Source organism: Myotis brandtii, unplaced genomic scaffold, assembly GCF_000412655.1.
Source record: "Myotis brandtii unplaced genomic scaffold, ASM41265v1 scaffold709, whole genome shotgun sequence".
Classification (NCBI taxonomy): domain Eukaryota; kingdom Metazoa; phylum Chordata; class Mammalia; order Chiroptera; family Vespertilionidae; genus Myotis; species Myotis brandtii.
Window position 1 is genome coordinate 179,731 of NW_005370782.1, and position 15,115 is coordinate 194,845.

The 15,115-nt window shown below is 39.5% G+C and overlaps 1 protein-coding gene across 3 annotated transcripts in view; it reads right to left on the reverse strand.

Moving 5' to 3' along the window:
• WDR72 (WD repeat domain 72) overlaps window positions 1-3,434 on the reverse strand; it is a 182,005-nt gene extending 178,571 nt beyond the window's left edge. For all 3 annotated transcript variants that reach the window (XM_014530071.1, XM_014530069.1, XM_014530070.1), the window contains exon 1: window positions 3,411-3,434. In XM_014530071.1, the coding sequence (XP_014385557.1) occupies window positions 3,411-3,419 (9 nt within the window). In that variant the 5' untranslated portion in view covers window positions 3,420-3,434. The remainder of the gene's footprint in view (window positions 1-3,410) is intronic.
• Window positions 3,435-15,115: the final 11,681 nt, after the last annotated feature.

Sequence of the window (15,115 nt, forward strand, 5' to 3'; positions counted from 1 at the left end):
TGCACTGGGCCTCTAGTATATATATAAAACCCTAATATGCAAACAGACCGAACGGTGGAACACTCGAACAACCGGTAGCTATGACGTGTGCTGACCACCGGGGGCGCACGCGGAACATGGTGGGCAGCAGGTGGCAGAGTGTGGAACATGGCAGGCATCAGCCGCGGGATGGTGGAACAGGTGAGCAGGGCGCCAGACCAAGTCAGGGGACTGCTCACTGTCATCAGGGCAAGCCTCTGGTGGTTACTGAAAATTCTTGCTCCTGCACAGCGCGGTTCCGCCAGGCGCTTGCACCTGCTACTGATGCCTGCACCTGCTGCCAGTGCCAGCTCCGCTCGCACCTGCTTTTGGCACCAGAGCCGCCACTCGCACCCACTGCTGGTGCTTGGCAGTGGGTGCCAGCGGCGGCTGCTGGTGCCAGCAGTGGCTGCTGGCCCCGATCACCTCTCAGGGCTTCTCCACCACCCCCTGCTCCTGAGGGGCAATTGGGGCAGTAGCCACCACTCGCACTTACTGACAGCACCGGCCCTGCTCCCACCTGCTGCTGGTGCCAGCATTTGCTCTGGACAGTCGGTGAGTGGGAGTGGGGCCAGCGCTGTCAGTGCGTGGGGGCGGCGGCAGTGGGAGTGGGGCTGCCAGCAGACAGGGAACTGGGGACCATGGTAGGAGGGGTCAGGCAGGGGTGCAGAGGATGGGCCAAGACCCGCCCCTGTGCCCACAGCAGCCTCGCGGCCCACAGTTTCTTTCAAGGTGCATGGATTCGTGCACTGGGCCCCTAGTAGTTATATAAAGACACACATGCACAAACTGTACTCTTAAGTGACTCTCAAATAATTTCTGCACACATTTTTTACCGCAGCCTACCCAGATATCACAGTGGATTCTCAGGGTGAGAAGACAGATGGCCTTCAAGAAGCTCACAGTCTACAAATTGAATACCAATGTAAATACGTTACTCATTGGTTATATACTTCGATATATATAGGAGCTAAAATTAAAATATTAGCAATTTACTGAATACCACTCTGTATTCTCATTATACACCAGTTCTCATTTCCCCTCATGATACACTGAGATAAGAATTGTTATTATTCTCATGATATAGATGAGAAAACTGCAGCTCAAAGGGCTTAAGTAACTCACATTAATTCTAACCCAAGAAAGTTCATATTCTTAACTCCCTCCCTTTTGGAATATAGAGCTTAAAATCATAAAGAAAGAAGTTTATTTATATATACATTTATATATATTTGTGTGTGTGTATATATATATATTGAGTGGCCAGATTATTATGACCACCTGACGTTTGTAGGCAAATTAGCTATAATTTCACGCTGAAGTTGCTAGAGGGCCAGACCATTATAAATAGGGAAGCAGGTTGTTTACCACATTATTATGACCACCCCAGCAGTACTTCGTTGGGCCACCTTTTGCCTTCAATACTGCGGCGATTCTTCTTGGCATTGACTCCACGAGATGTTGAAAGGTGATGCGAGGAATCTGACACCATGCCTGATGAATGGCACTGTCCAGTTCTGTGAGATTTGATGGTTGTGGAACCAGCTGCCTGATGGCTCTTTTAACTTCGTCCCACAAATGCTCAATTGGATTGAGATCTGGTGATTGTGGGGGCCACCTAAGCAAGGTAAAGTCTCCCTCATGTTCTTGAAACCACTCCTGCACAATACGAGCACCGTGGCATGGCGCATTGTCTTGTTGGAAGAAGCCATCTCCATTGGGATACGCCATCAACATGATAGGATGAACTTGATCAGCAACAATACTTAGGTATGTTGTGCTATTCAGACGTTGTTCCACATGAATTAAAGGGCCCAAATCATGCCAGGCAAACATGGCCCAAACCATAACACTGCCCCCACCAGCTTGAAGGGTCGTACTCATGCATATGGGGTGCATGCTTTCATGCTGTTTCCGCCAAATTGTCACTCTGCCATCTGCATGATGCAACTGGAAATGTGATTCATCGGTCCACATGACTTTTTTTCAATGCTCGACTGTCCAATCCTTGTGTTCCTGTGCGAATTGGAGACGTTTGATATTGGTAACTGCAGACAGCAAAGTTGTTCAAACAGGCCTTCGGCTTCCATATCCCATATGATGCAGTGTATGGCTAATTTGCCTACAAACGTCAGGTTGTCATAATAATCTGGCCACTCACATTCAAATATACCCCACGTTCAAAGGCTATTAAATCGCGTTGTTTACCCATATCTTCAGAAAAAAAATCACTCCTACTGTCGTGGTAAACAACCTGCTTCCCTATTTATAATGGTCTGGCCCTCTACAACTTCAGCATGAAATTATAGCTAATTTTTTAAAAATATATTTTATTGATTTTTTACAGAGAGGAAGGGAGAGGGAGAGAGAGAGTTAGAAACATCGATGAGAAAGAAACATCGATTCAGCTGCCTCTTGCACGCCCCCTACTGGGGACGTGCCCACAACCCGGGTACATGCCCTTGACCGGAATCGAACCCGGGACCCTTCAGTCCCTAGGCCGATGCTCTATCCGCTGAGCCAAACCGGTTAGGGCGAAATTATAGCTAATTTGCCTACAAACGTCAGGTGGTCATAATAATCTGGCCACTCCGTGTATATTCCACCAATTTTCCTACAGTGACTTTAATACTATGTAACAGCATAGTTTGGTGCTCTGGACACGTGTTAGCGCTATGGGAACACAGGTAAGAGTGTGTTGTGACCTGTAAGAGTATCTGGTGTTTCATCAACTTTCCCATCCATTTGACTTTTGTCCCATTCTTCAATAATATGTAATCTCTCAAAACTCTTTTCATATAAATACCTGTTATTTTGTTATTTCTTAATAGTGTAATGAAAAATAATTTTAAGAGAAAACATTATTTAACATTTAGTAATTAATAAAGTGTGTATGATAAAGTTGATTTTGATACAGTTTAATTTTATATAAAGACAAATTCAATTTATATCTAACTATAAAACAAAAGCATAATATTAAATTTAAACATTATTTAAATATTACATATTTAAATATAGATAGAAATTAAGGTACATATCAAATAAGACCAGAACTGCATTTGTGCCATAATGCTTAGATTCCCTTTTATGGCTAATAAAGTCAAAAATCCATTTTATAATCTCCACATTTTTTTTCTAAATAAGAGAGGTTTCATCCTGTTACTTGCCAATCGTTGTTTGAATGATTTTCAGTCATTCAAAATACATGAACGTGTGAATTTTTTTCCTTCTAGAAAAAGCCATATTCAATGAAATCATTATGATTTTCCTCATTTTAGTATTGATTTTTAAAGTACTAGTTACAACTTGATGTTTTACAGAAGGATTTTTATCAAATGAATGTACCTTATAGATTGAAGGAACACCTTGTAGTGAATCTGAAGAATACTTACTATTTTCATTTTCACTGAAACAGTATTTGAACAATAGAAGTCTTTGTGCTTCCTTCCTATAACCTATGATGTTAATTAAATAAATCAGAGCCTCCCAACCTTATGCCATGGCACATACTGCATCATAAATAGTTGATACAAAGGGTGAGAGAAATAGACACCCTCAACCCAGTGTGTGTACAAAGACAGTCTTTTTTCTATATTTATGTTTTGATGTGGAAAAGAATGGGAAACACTGAATTAGGTAAAACTTGTCTAGGAACATAAATTATTTAAAGGTATAGAGAGTCCAAACCATAACATGGTTGGAAAAAACATACTGGCAACTAAAAATAGCCATTAACTGCTTCCAGATTTAGTAAATAACGTTTAGTATAGGTCTGTCCTAAGAAATATTTGGGACATATGTATACCCACATGCAAAAACTATTTCCTATTGCATGGGACATGCTTATAAAAAATTATTTATTGTTTATCTGAAATCCAAATTTAGCTGGGTATCCTGTAGACATCCTAGGGCCACTGGATACTTTAAACTACAGCCAAAATCCAGACTTGGAGATCACTATCATCCCCTCCCCTCCTACAAATGAGGGAATGAAGGCTGGAACAGTTGGTTACTTGGCCAAAGTAACCCAGGAAGAGAGTGGCTGAGCAAGAACCAGAACTAGGCTGTTTACTAATAGCCCACCTAGTACTCTCCCCAATGCACCATGACAAAGTCAAACCAGACTTCCCCACCAGACAGTCTTAGTGATCTGCTAAGCAAAACGCTTTGTTATTTTGGTGCTTACCTAAAACAATTGTTTTAATATAATAAACAAAAAACAAAAAGTCAAGCAAAACAGCAACAATAAAACTTCTTATGCATTCAGGCTCCAATATAGCCACCATTACCTTTCAAAAACCTAGACTAACACTTTCTAGCCCCTTTTCCATAAATACAGTATCTGGTAAGAATAAGAAAAGATAGCGCACCATTAATTACAGTCTTATCCTCCTTCTCACCTTCATCTTCTTCCCTGTCACAATTTGTTTTCATCTCTCTGACTTAGGTGAGGCTAACAGAATGCTGAGTATGATGCAAATGTGGTTTTGTGGCTGGTGTCTACTGGACGTTGGAATTGTTTGCCTGGTTACAAATAGCTTTCTTCAGGGACACACCCAGACACTGAGTCTCTGCCTCGCCAGCCTCAGAGACACAGACAAATTTCAACCCCATAGACTGAAGACTGCCAAACAAAAAATACAATGGATGGAGACCTCAGTTACCAGGCATAACAATAACTTCCTGAACAAGGTAACACCTGTGAGGGAAGTAAAACTAGCCTAGCAGTTAACAATACAAGCTTTGAAATAAGATCTGTGTTAAATTCTCAGGTCTGCTACTTAAGAGTTGTGTGACCTTGCTGAAATTAGAGAGAAATCCCAACTGCTTCTTCAGAACTCAGACCTGAATGTTGTAAGGGAAACAAATTACTTCACGTTCCTGGCTTCATGAAAGATAAAGTGGTCATCTAGAGGTCAGAGAGAGTTTTGTTTCTAAGTGTAGAGTTTAGGTTAAAAGAGTTTGGAGTGTTAAAATTCATCAAAATGTACACTTTAAATGGGTGTACTTTATTATATGTAAATTACACCTTAATAAAGTTGAAAAAATAGAGAGACAGGAGACCAAAGTTTGGATACTGTCACAGAGCTAGCTAGTCTAAGTGTTAATAAATTGGGAGGGCAAAGAACAAGGAGTAGAAGTAAGCTGGAGAGAAAGTATCTGGGTATAAGATAAGGCAGAGTAAGGGCTACTTTAACTACAGGGGAATATGAAGCAAACAGCCTCAGGGTTCCAAGCACAGCTGGGTGGGGTCTCAGAAGAAGGAAGCCCTATCCCCCAAAAGCTGTATGCAGATGCTCTGGAAGCAAAAGACAGGTTGTAATCAGATCACTCCTGAGAAAAAGTAAAAAAAAAATAGATAAATACATAATAAATAAACACTCTATAGTTTCTACAAAGTCAAAGGCTGCCCAAGGCATATTTGAATAACACATAAAATTCCACCTGGTCTGCCCAGTGAAGCATGACTGTTTCAGAATTAACCCTTAACCAGTACGGACTCCACACGCCTCCAAAAATGTTATTGAGTGATTTGATTAACCGGTACTTAAGAATTTCTAGAAAGTAATGTATTTTAGGTAAGGAATAGGTAAAATAACCCAGAGAGCAAGGGAAGAATTAAACGAATATGCAAATTAATCCTGAACTCAAAACACCCATGATCTAGAACATGTATAAAGCAAACCATATCACAATCCCTTTCACTATACAGGTGAAATTTCCATCACAGTTCTCAGCAACACCCAGGCTTGTGAGAGATTTTCACAAAGTACTGAATTACAGTGGGGCCTTGACTTACGAGTGTCCCGACTAACGAGTTTTTTGAGATACCAGCTGTCTCTCGGCCGATTTTTTGCATTGAGTTGATAGAGTACTTTGAGTTAAGGAGCTCCTTAATGAGCTCCTTAAGGAGCTCGGTCTAGGAACGAATTAAACTCGTAAGTCAAGGCCCCACTGTACCTTCAAATTTCGCCTCCTTGCTCATTAAGCTGTAGTTTAACAGAAGTCACTCAACTAAATTAATACCAAGTGTGTTTCATTGACAGTCATTGTTAAAGAGATAGCACTAGGGTAATTAAAGAGGAATGAGGACAGTTCATTTTTTTCTGGGTGGCTCCTTTATTTGTCAGTGAACAACTTCATGGATTTCTAATCTATTTCTAAAATCTTAGTTGTAGGCTTTAAGAAGTGAATATGTTTTCTTTTAGTTTATTCTACAAGAAACATGCTGAATTTTACAAAATCTCTTTTTTTTAACTGAAAGGCATTTAATATGACCAAAAACACCACTATTCTAGTCCATTCTTAAATAAATCCAATAAATATTTATTGAAAACCAAATGTATTGAAGGAAGTGGGTTGGGCTACAGAGAGCACAAAGAACAGAAAAAAAAAAAAATCCCTGACCTCGAAGTATTTAAATTGAGTCATCTTATGATTCATTTTAACTAAGTATTCATACTATTAGATAAAAAAAACATTTTTGTGTGAATTCTGTAAACCCATTTCCAATCTTGAGTGATTTTTTTTGCTGTATTTAAGTATAATCTGTAAAACTATTTGCCTAACATTACTTCAAATTAACTCGCTTTATTTTAAGTATTAACTTATTTAAGAATAAATTTAAGATATCTAAGAGTCTCTTTAAAATTATTTCAATCATTATTATTCACAAAACCAAGGAATATGATGTGCTGGATAGATTTTTTCAAAATACAAATTAAAATAACTACTTGTGTAAGTACTTATCTTACTTGTGGTAAAAGTTTGCTGTGCACTACCTAAAATCATATTGGGAAACATATCTCTAATCCATTCCCATAGTGAATTCTTTTCCTCCAATTTTAAACAAACAATTCCTTGCCCCAAAGCTCTCTTAGTTGATGATTCTTCCTTCCAATTAACCAAGAAAATCCAGCACTTAGAAATTAGTGAACTTCCTTTCATCACTTCAATATTCTGTATCTTTTCCTTATTTTAAGCCTAGTTTTCTAAGACATGCTAATCTTCCATAATAACATTTTTATCTTTACCCCAAATTTCATCTCTGTCACTTCAGTTGCTCCATTTATTAACCCTTTCTTGTATCTTCAACTGGTCTCCCTTTTCCTTGGCTTCTTTGCCTTTACTTTTATACATTTAGTTAACAAATATTTATTGAGTATTTACTATGTTCCAGAGACTATGCAAAATTCTAGGGATGTGGACCTGAAAGTTAAAGACAGTCACAAACCTCAAGGAGCTCACTGACATCTAAGGAGACAGGCATGTCCTGAGTCACCACACGTGTGATCAGTAAACTAAATGCATGAGTGTTTGGGGAGAAAACATGGGTGGAGTTTGAAATCAAACAAGGAAAAATTCCCCCAGGGAGATGAAATTAAATGTTATATACTGTCTGGTTTTGTGACCCAGCAAGTTCCTAGTTAATTTAAACTTTATTTTACTCACCCATGAAATGCAAATAATATCTATCTTATCCGGCTATAGTAAGACTGAGAAGAAAATATGTACCCAGTGATGAGGCCCTAGAGGTCATCAGCCTGGATTGGAATGCCAACTCTACTACTCTATGTCCTTGGGTAGGTAGGTTACTTTACAACTGCATACTGGTTTCTCCTCAATAAAATATAAGTAAATGACAATATCAATCTAATAGGGTTGATATGAAAGTGGGACAATCTAGGTCAATTTTTAGAGAGTGAGCATTCAATGAAGTTAGCTGCTGTTATTAGCAGGTATTTTTAATCTCAAAATCTGTGTACAAATCCTGCTAAGTAAATAGCAGTACAACAAATGGAATCTTGTCATTTATAATGCTTCATTTTATTATTCATAATTTATAGAAGAGTCTATTTATTAGCAAATTAAGCAGGGGAGATGAAGATAGAATTATATAGGCATCAAGTTGGTAAAGTAGAGCAAAGTCTACCACTTTCCCATCTGTTACGGTTGGATTGAGCCCACTCCAAAATTCATATGTTGAAGTCCTAAGCCCCAGAACTTCAAAATGTGACTTTATTTGGAAATTAGGTCATTGTAAATATAATTAATTAAATAAAGATGAGGTCATACTGGATTAGGGTGCCCCTTAATCCAATATGACTGGCATCCATATAAAGCAGGGATATTTGGAGAAAGACACACCTAGGGAGAGAGTGACGTGAAGATGAAGGCTGAGATGAGATGATACTTCTACAAGCCACCTAATGCCAAATATTGCCAGCAAAACACCAGAAAGTAGGGGGCAGGAAGGGAACAGATTCCTCCTCAGAGCCCTCACAGGGACCCAACCATGCTGACACCCTGGCTTCAAGGAATAAATCTCCCTACTATCCACATTATAAGTTCCCTGTGAAAAGAATATATTCACTTAATCATTCAACAGGTTATTATTAAAAGCCCTAGTAAATGAAAAGTAAAATAATTTTTAAAAAACACAGTTTCTAACTTCTAGGAATTCAGAACCTATAAGTCAAGTCATAAATACATAAATAACTGATACAGCGTGGGCTGAGATGAGTATTATCAAAGAACAAGGGCAGAGCTCACTTCATTCCCAATGTTGCTGATGGTGTATCCCTTACAACGAGGCTTCTCTCTTACAAATATTCTGTGTTTTTCCATGGGCCATTGTCTCCTTCCTTGGCTCTGACATCTATGTCTCTTCTCCCACCTTCAACACAAGCTGACATTGGAAGTCAGTCCACAGCCATTATGACAATTCTCCTTTCCTCCCAGAATAAACATGGAAGGCACACCCACAGGCAGGCATATGGATTTATTTAGACAGTCCTATTTGGAGAAGCCTCCCTAACGCCCCTGATTCTGGTGCTTTCTGACTGGAAGGAAAACAGGGATCCTCCTCCAACAATCCCACCCTCTCATACGCCAGGATCCTGGCAGAGCTTGACTAAAATAGATTTACATTGAGAAGGCTAAGTATGCAGAATTTCATGGTAGTTTAGAAAGAGCAGTAGAGGGAGGAATAGGACTTTACGGTCAGAATCCAATGGAACTTTAGCCTTACTGGAATATTCAATTTTTTAAAAGATATATTCTGGGACTTCCAGCCCATCCTAACATTAATTCAAGACATGGGAGGTGAGCTGTTTGCAACCATTCTTCTCATCTTTGTGAATTTCTGTCATGATCAAAGGCAAATCCTAGCTCCTTTTGATACTCCCCTACCTCACTGCTTTATAATTGATTTCCTAGTCCTGGTTCCTCCCACTTTCCCTATTCCAGAACACATCCCCATTCTCTGCCTTAATTGTCCTTTCCCCTTTTTCTTAGTCTTAAGAGGTAGTGTTATAAATTCAATGCATCAAGTGTTTTTTTTCTGAATGGGTAAAATCATGGGTATTCCAGATGTGCTGTGAGTTTTTCCATGCATCATATCACTTAACCTGTGCAACCACCATCAGTGTTATTGGGAAATTATGCTTGGTAAATCTAAATCCCTTGGCTTTGATAACATCCTAGATCTGTCTGACTTCAGGGCCCATCCTAGTTCTCAAAGGGGCTGAGAGTGAGTGAATTCACTCAATAATGGCACTAGTACCTGTTATAGCTTAGAGTTCCTGTTTGCAGACAGGCCAGCCCAATTATTTTTAAAATCAAAACAAAAAACAAAACAAACACAACTGAGTTTCAACCACAGTGGTGGTTAAGACGCCAAATCACTCTTTACTCTGAGGGTAAATGTATAAGTAGATTTTTTCTACTTAATCTACAAGACCTATTCATTACAAGTGTAGAAGTGCATGCATGGGCAAGAGTGTTTTCAAAGCATCAGGGCATAAAGCAACAACAAAGCCCATAGTAGCACCAGTGCCATGGAACAAGACTCACAGTACAAATTTGAATTTCCACACTGCGATGATTTACTGCAGTGAATGTCACAGAGGTAGCCAAGGGTGACAGGGAAGAGCTTGACCGGACCTATAGGCCAACAGAAAGCAGGCAAATGTAGCACTTTCTAATAGTCCCGGCCTCTGCTTATTCTAAAGGGGGGAAAAAGTTCCTGGCAAGGGGGACCTCTATCGTCTCTGCTCTGCTGAGTTTCTGCTGGCCAAAGAAGTCACTATCCAGTGATATAAAGAAATTCCCTGAGACATAAATAAATATCCAGCACCCATAGTTTATGGGTATATGTGAGACTGAACGGTCTGGAAAAGATCCAAGCCATTTTAACTAGCAAGAAACCAGCTAGTAATGCCTGGTTTGTATTTCTTGGAGGAGGGACACCAGAAACACTTATTTCATTCCACACAATAATTCACCACAATCAGAGGGAGCACAGCGCGGGCAACACCATCTCCCAGCTGCTGATTACATCAAGGGCTTGCAGCACAAATTCAATTTTATGATGTTAATCTCAGCCTGCCACTCAGAAATTTTCTCTGAGGGATATGATTTTTCTCTGGATTTCATTTTAAGAATGATTTTCTTCATCCACAATCAATAAAGATATGTTTTCATCAAAAGACTCTATCTTGGTAGAATTCAATTGGCCATTTCAATCCCTTTTGGTGACACAACATTAATTAAAATAGTTTATGTTGGCCTTCAACTGGAAAGAGGGGCAGTGAAAATAGCAGCTACTCAGAACATATGTTCTATACACATGAACATGGAGGGCAGAAAATAATTTTCTCCTTCAGTACACAGACATTAGCTATTCAAGAGAGTTGCTCTGACTTGGATTATATCTGTGATCTAACTTAAACAACAACAATAAGACAAAACAGAGAAAAACGACAACAAAAAATCACTCTTTCTGTATTTATTGTTCAATAGGAAATCAAAATGCACATAAAAAGATGCTTCAAATGCTCACCTTCCAGGGCCTCAGAGGAGGACAAATAAGTACCCTTGTGCTCATGTGACCTGATGGGGCATTAAAAATCACAGTCACTATGTCTCTTAACTAAAAGTATATATAATGCTACTGAAATGTATTTTTATTTTCAGTTTCTAAATAATGATTGCAGTTGAATACACTATTTTTCAAAGCAAGCATCTAGAATCAGCACAGAGTTTTTCACATTTACAAGAGAGAAGAAGCCCGGCTGGTATGGCTCAGAGGTTGAGTGTTGACCCATGAGCCAAGAGGTCCCAGGTTTCATTCTCAGGCAGGGAATGTGCCCAGGCTCAATCCCCAGTAGGAGGAGGCAGCCAATCATTGATGTTTCTCATTGATGTTTCTAGCTGTCTATCCCTCTCCCTTCCTCTATCTCTAAAAATCAATAAAAACATTTTTTAAAGAGAAAATTATAAAATGTGTTACAAAAAATAAGTAAATTTTGTTTCAACAGTGGTTCCAAACATAGTGGTTAATTTGCTTAACAAGTATTTACAAAGCACCGACTATGTGCCTAACTCTGGTCACCCCTTGAGACGGAGAGGAAGGCTCCAGTCCCCATCAACTCACAGTGAGAAGGGCTGAGGCCTGATTCCTACAAGGCATATGGAGCACTCATGGGAGGCTGTACTTAAACCCGGCTAGGCAGAGGATCAAAGAGGGCTTCTCAGGGAGGACTTTAATTACTGTAATAGTCAGCTGGGAATTTACATTCACATTGAAAAATGCTTAAGGTAAGCTTAGTCTCTAACCAGGTCTCTACAGATGGAAGCTTTTCATTTTCATAGGCTTGAAATCACCCATCCATTATATCAGTGGTTCTCAACCTTCTGGCCCTTTAAATACAGTTCCTCATGTTGTGACCCAACCATAAAATTATTTTCGTTGCTACTTCATAACTGTAATGTTGCTACTGTTATGAATCGTAATGTAAATATCTGATATGCTGGATGGTCTTAGGCAACCCTTGTGAAAGGGTCGTTCAACTGCCATAGGGATAGCGACCCACAGGTTGAGAACCGCTGCATTATATCTTAAAGTGAGAGGGTGGTAATGAACTGTTAAAAGATTTTATTTGAGCCCTAACCGGGTTGGCTCAGTGGACAGAGCGTCAGCCTGCGGACTCAAGGGTCCCAGGTTCGATTCCGGTCAAGGGGATGTACCTTGGTTGCAGGCACATCCCCCAGTAGGGTGTGTGCAGGAGGCAGCTGGTTGATGTTTCTCCCTCTTGATGTTTCTAACTCTCTATCCTTCTCCCTTCCTCTCTGTAAAAAATCAATAAAATATATTTTCTAAAAAAATATTTTATTTGAGCAAAAATAGACTTGAATCAGGCAGCACCAAACTGTAAGAGGTTAGGAGAGCAGCACCAATAAGATTAGCTCAGGGAGAGATTTTATAGAGGAAAGGCAGAAGCAAAGTAAGGAGATTATTTCTTGGCTATAGCTAAAATGTGACGTATGTATAGGCATGCTTTCTAACTGAGCATGTGTGGGAATGTCCACACCTGAACATGTGATGAGAAAGCTCACCTCAATGTTTATGCATGAGTTTCCCTGAATGAAGATAAATTCCATCCTTTGTTCAGCGACAAACCAATTTGGGAAAGTCTCTCTCTCTCTCTCCCTTCTCTCCCTCTCTCTCTCCCTCTCTCTCTCTCTCTCTCTCTCTCTCACACACACACACACACACACACACACACACACACACACACACACACACGTCGTTGTCTGCAGGCTTGCCGTACAGTACCTTCATTCTCATAAAATCCTCTCAGAGTGGTCTTTTTGCAACTATTGCACCAGATTCAGTCTGGTAAAAGAATCTTTAAAACTGGAACTAAACTTTAACTCCTTTTGAGACAGGACAGTAAGCTAGAAAAATTCCTTAGCAAGTGAAATGGGGAAACTGAGACAGATGGCTAAACAAGGCTGAGGAATTTACAGCCAGCTAATAATCACAAGGTCTTATCTTCCCTAATCACCCACACTTAGAAGCAAGTGGTTTTGCTCTGGCCAAGTCACTCAGTTGATTAGAGCATTCTCCAGATATGCCAAGGTTTCAGGTTTGATACCCAGTCAGGGCACATACAAAAATTAACAAATGAATGCACAAATAAGCGGAACAACAAATTGGTCTCTCTCTCTCTCTCTCTCTCTCTCTCTCTCTCTCTCTCTCTCTCTCTCCTTTTCTCTCTATAAAAATCAATAAATAAAAACTTTTATAAAAAGCAAGTGGTTTATTCCAGACCATGCAAGGGCAGACCTGCCTCCGCTGGTCCCTTTCAGGTGACAGTTTGAGCCTCGCCTGGTGGATATTTAGAACTTCTCAACTCTCACCTTTCCTTCTACTCCCTTGATCAGAGCTTTTATCACCGCAGTAATTATTCCTGTCTGTTACCTGAACTATACTATGAATGCTTAGAGGGCAGGAACATGTCCCTTTTTCCTTTGCATTCTACCATCAGGTAGTTTTACATATACAAAAGGTGAAAAAAAATGCTGAGAGGCAAGTCAAAGTGTTTTAGTTATGAATAAATATGATATGGCTCCAAGAGTTGCCTCTTTTTTCTTCCCTGAGACAAGTCAGTGTGTAAATGATCATCTTGAGTGTAGCTCTAAGGTCTGCACAAAAAGCAAAAGGCAAATGTAGAAAAAATATCCTTGGTTATAGAAGTGCATTCTAATTTCTACTAAAGCAGCCAAAAACCTTGCTGGGCCCTCACAACCCACTGCTGACTCAGGGGAAACATACAGTCAATTAACCATGAGGTTGATTAATTACAACTTCCTCATCCTGTACTTGCTTATTTTTTAAAAACTCATACATAGAACTTGACATTTTCTTCAGGTTAATTGTCATCTTGTTAAAGTAAAAGAGGGGAGAGGTCAGTGTTGAAAACAAGTAATTCTTACTGTAAAGAGAAAACCACAGGCCCAAAATGGTGTCACTCTTGCTGAAAAGCCCAAATACCAAGCCTAGATTTAATACCTAATCTAATTGAAGTTTCAACACTCCCAGACACATAATATTAATCAGTCTGGAATTTTCTGGTCAACACCAATGAGGTAATCTGTTATATGCACCCTCTCCATCCCCCCGCCGCCCCCCCACCACCACAGTGGGGACAGAGTCAATTTGCATGATAAAAAACCTTCCCCAAGAAACCTTGTCCTTGCCCAAGAGTATTCCTTTTTTATTTTGTTAATAACTCCCCCTACCCTTCTTCCCATAAAGACCTTCCATTTTGAGAACCTTTAAGAGCACTCCTAATTGCTAGATGGGATGCTGACCCATTCATGAATCTCCTAATACAGTGATGGCGAACCTTTTGAGCTCTGCGTGTCAGCATTTTGAAAAACCCTAACTTAACTCTGGTGCTGTGTCACATATAGAAATTTTTTGATATTTGCAACCATAGTAAAACAAAGACTTATATTTTTGATATTTATTTTATATATTTAAATGCCATTTAACAAAGAAAAATCAACCAAAAAAATGAGTTTGCGTGTCAGCTCTGACACAGGTGTCATAGGTTCACCATCACTGTGACCTAATAAAACCAATCAGATCTTCAAATATACTCATTTGAATTTTGTTTTGTACCGTTTATTAAGTTATAGACACTGTGCTACTTACATTATGTGCATTGCTTCACTTGACTTTCAGGACCCTAGTAATTATTATTATCTTTATTCTAAACTTGAAAATGAGATTGGAGAATATATGTAGCTTGCCCAAGATCAGAGCTGGAAAATGGAGAGATCCATTAATCTCAGAACTCATGCTCTTAACCATGGCACCACACTGCTTACTTAGGTGGGGTTGGGGAGGTACCCAGCAAGTTAGGACACCCTCGGGAAACTCTAGAAGAGACTTCTCTAGAGCAGTGATACCTACCTCTAGAAATAGGATTTGACTTTTATAGAAGAGTTCAAAGAGATCTGAATGTCCTTTTAGTAAGAACAATGAGAACCTCCTTATTTTGAAGAAGAAAAAATGGCATATATAAGTTTGCCAGAATTAACTTGGGAACTTGCCAAGACTTCAAAGCTGATATGGAACTAGAACTCAGTGCACAGGTTCTCTTCGTCCTGATCCTCACCTCCTCTCTCTGCCTCTAATTCAGTCTAGAGCAGAACTAAATCTAAAAATATGGCCAACTCACTCAGAAAAAAATAACTATTCATTCAAAACAGGGCTCTGGAGAGATGTCCTTTATAATACACT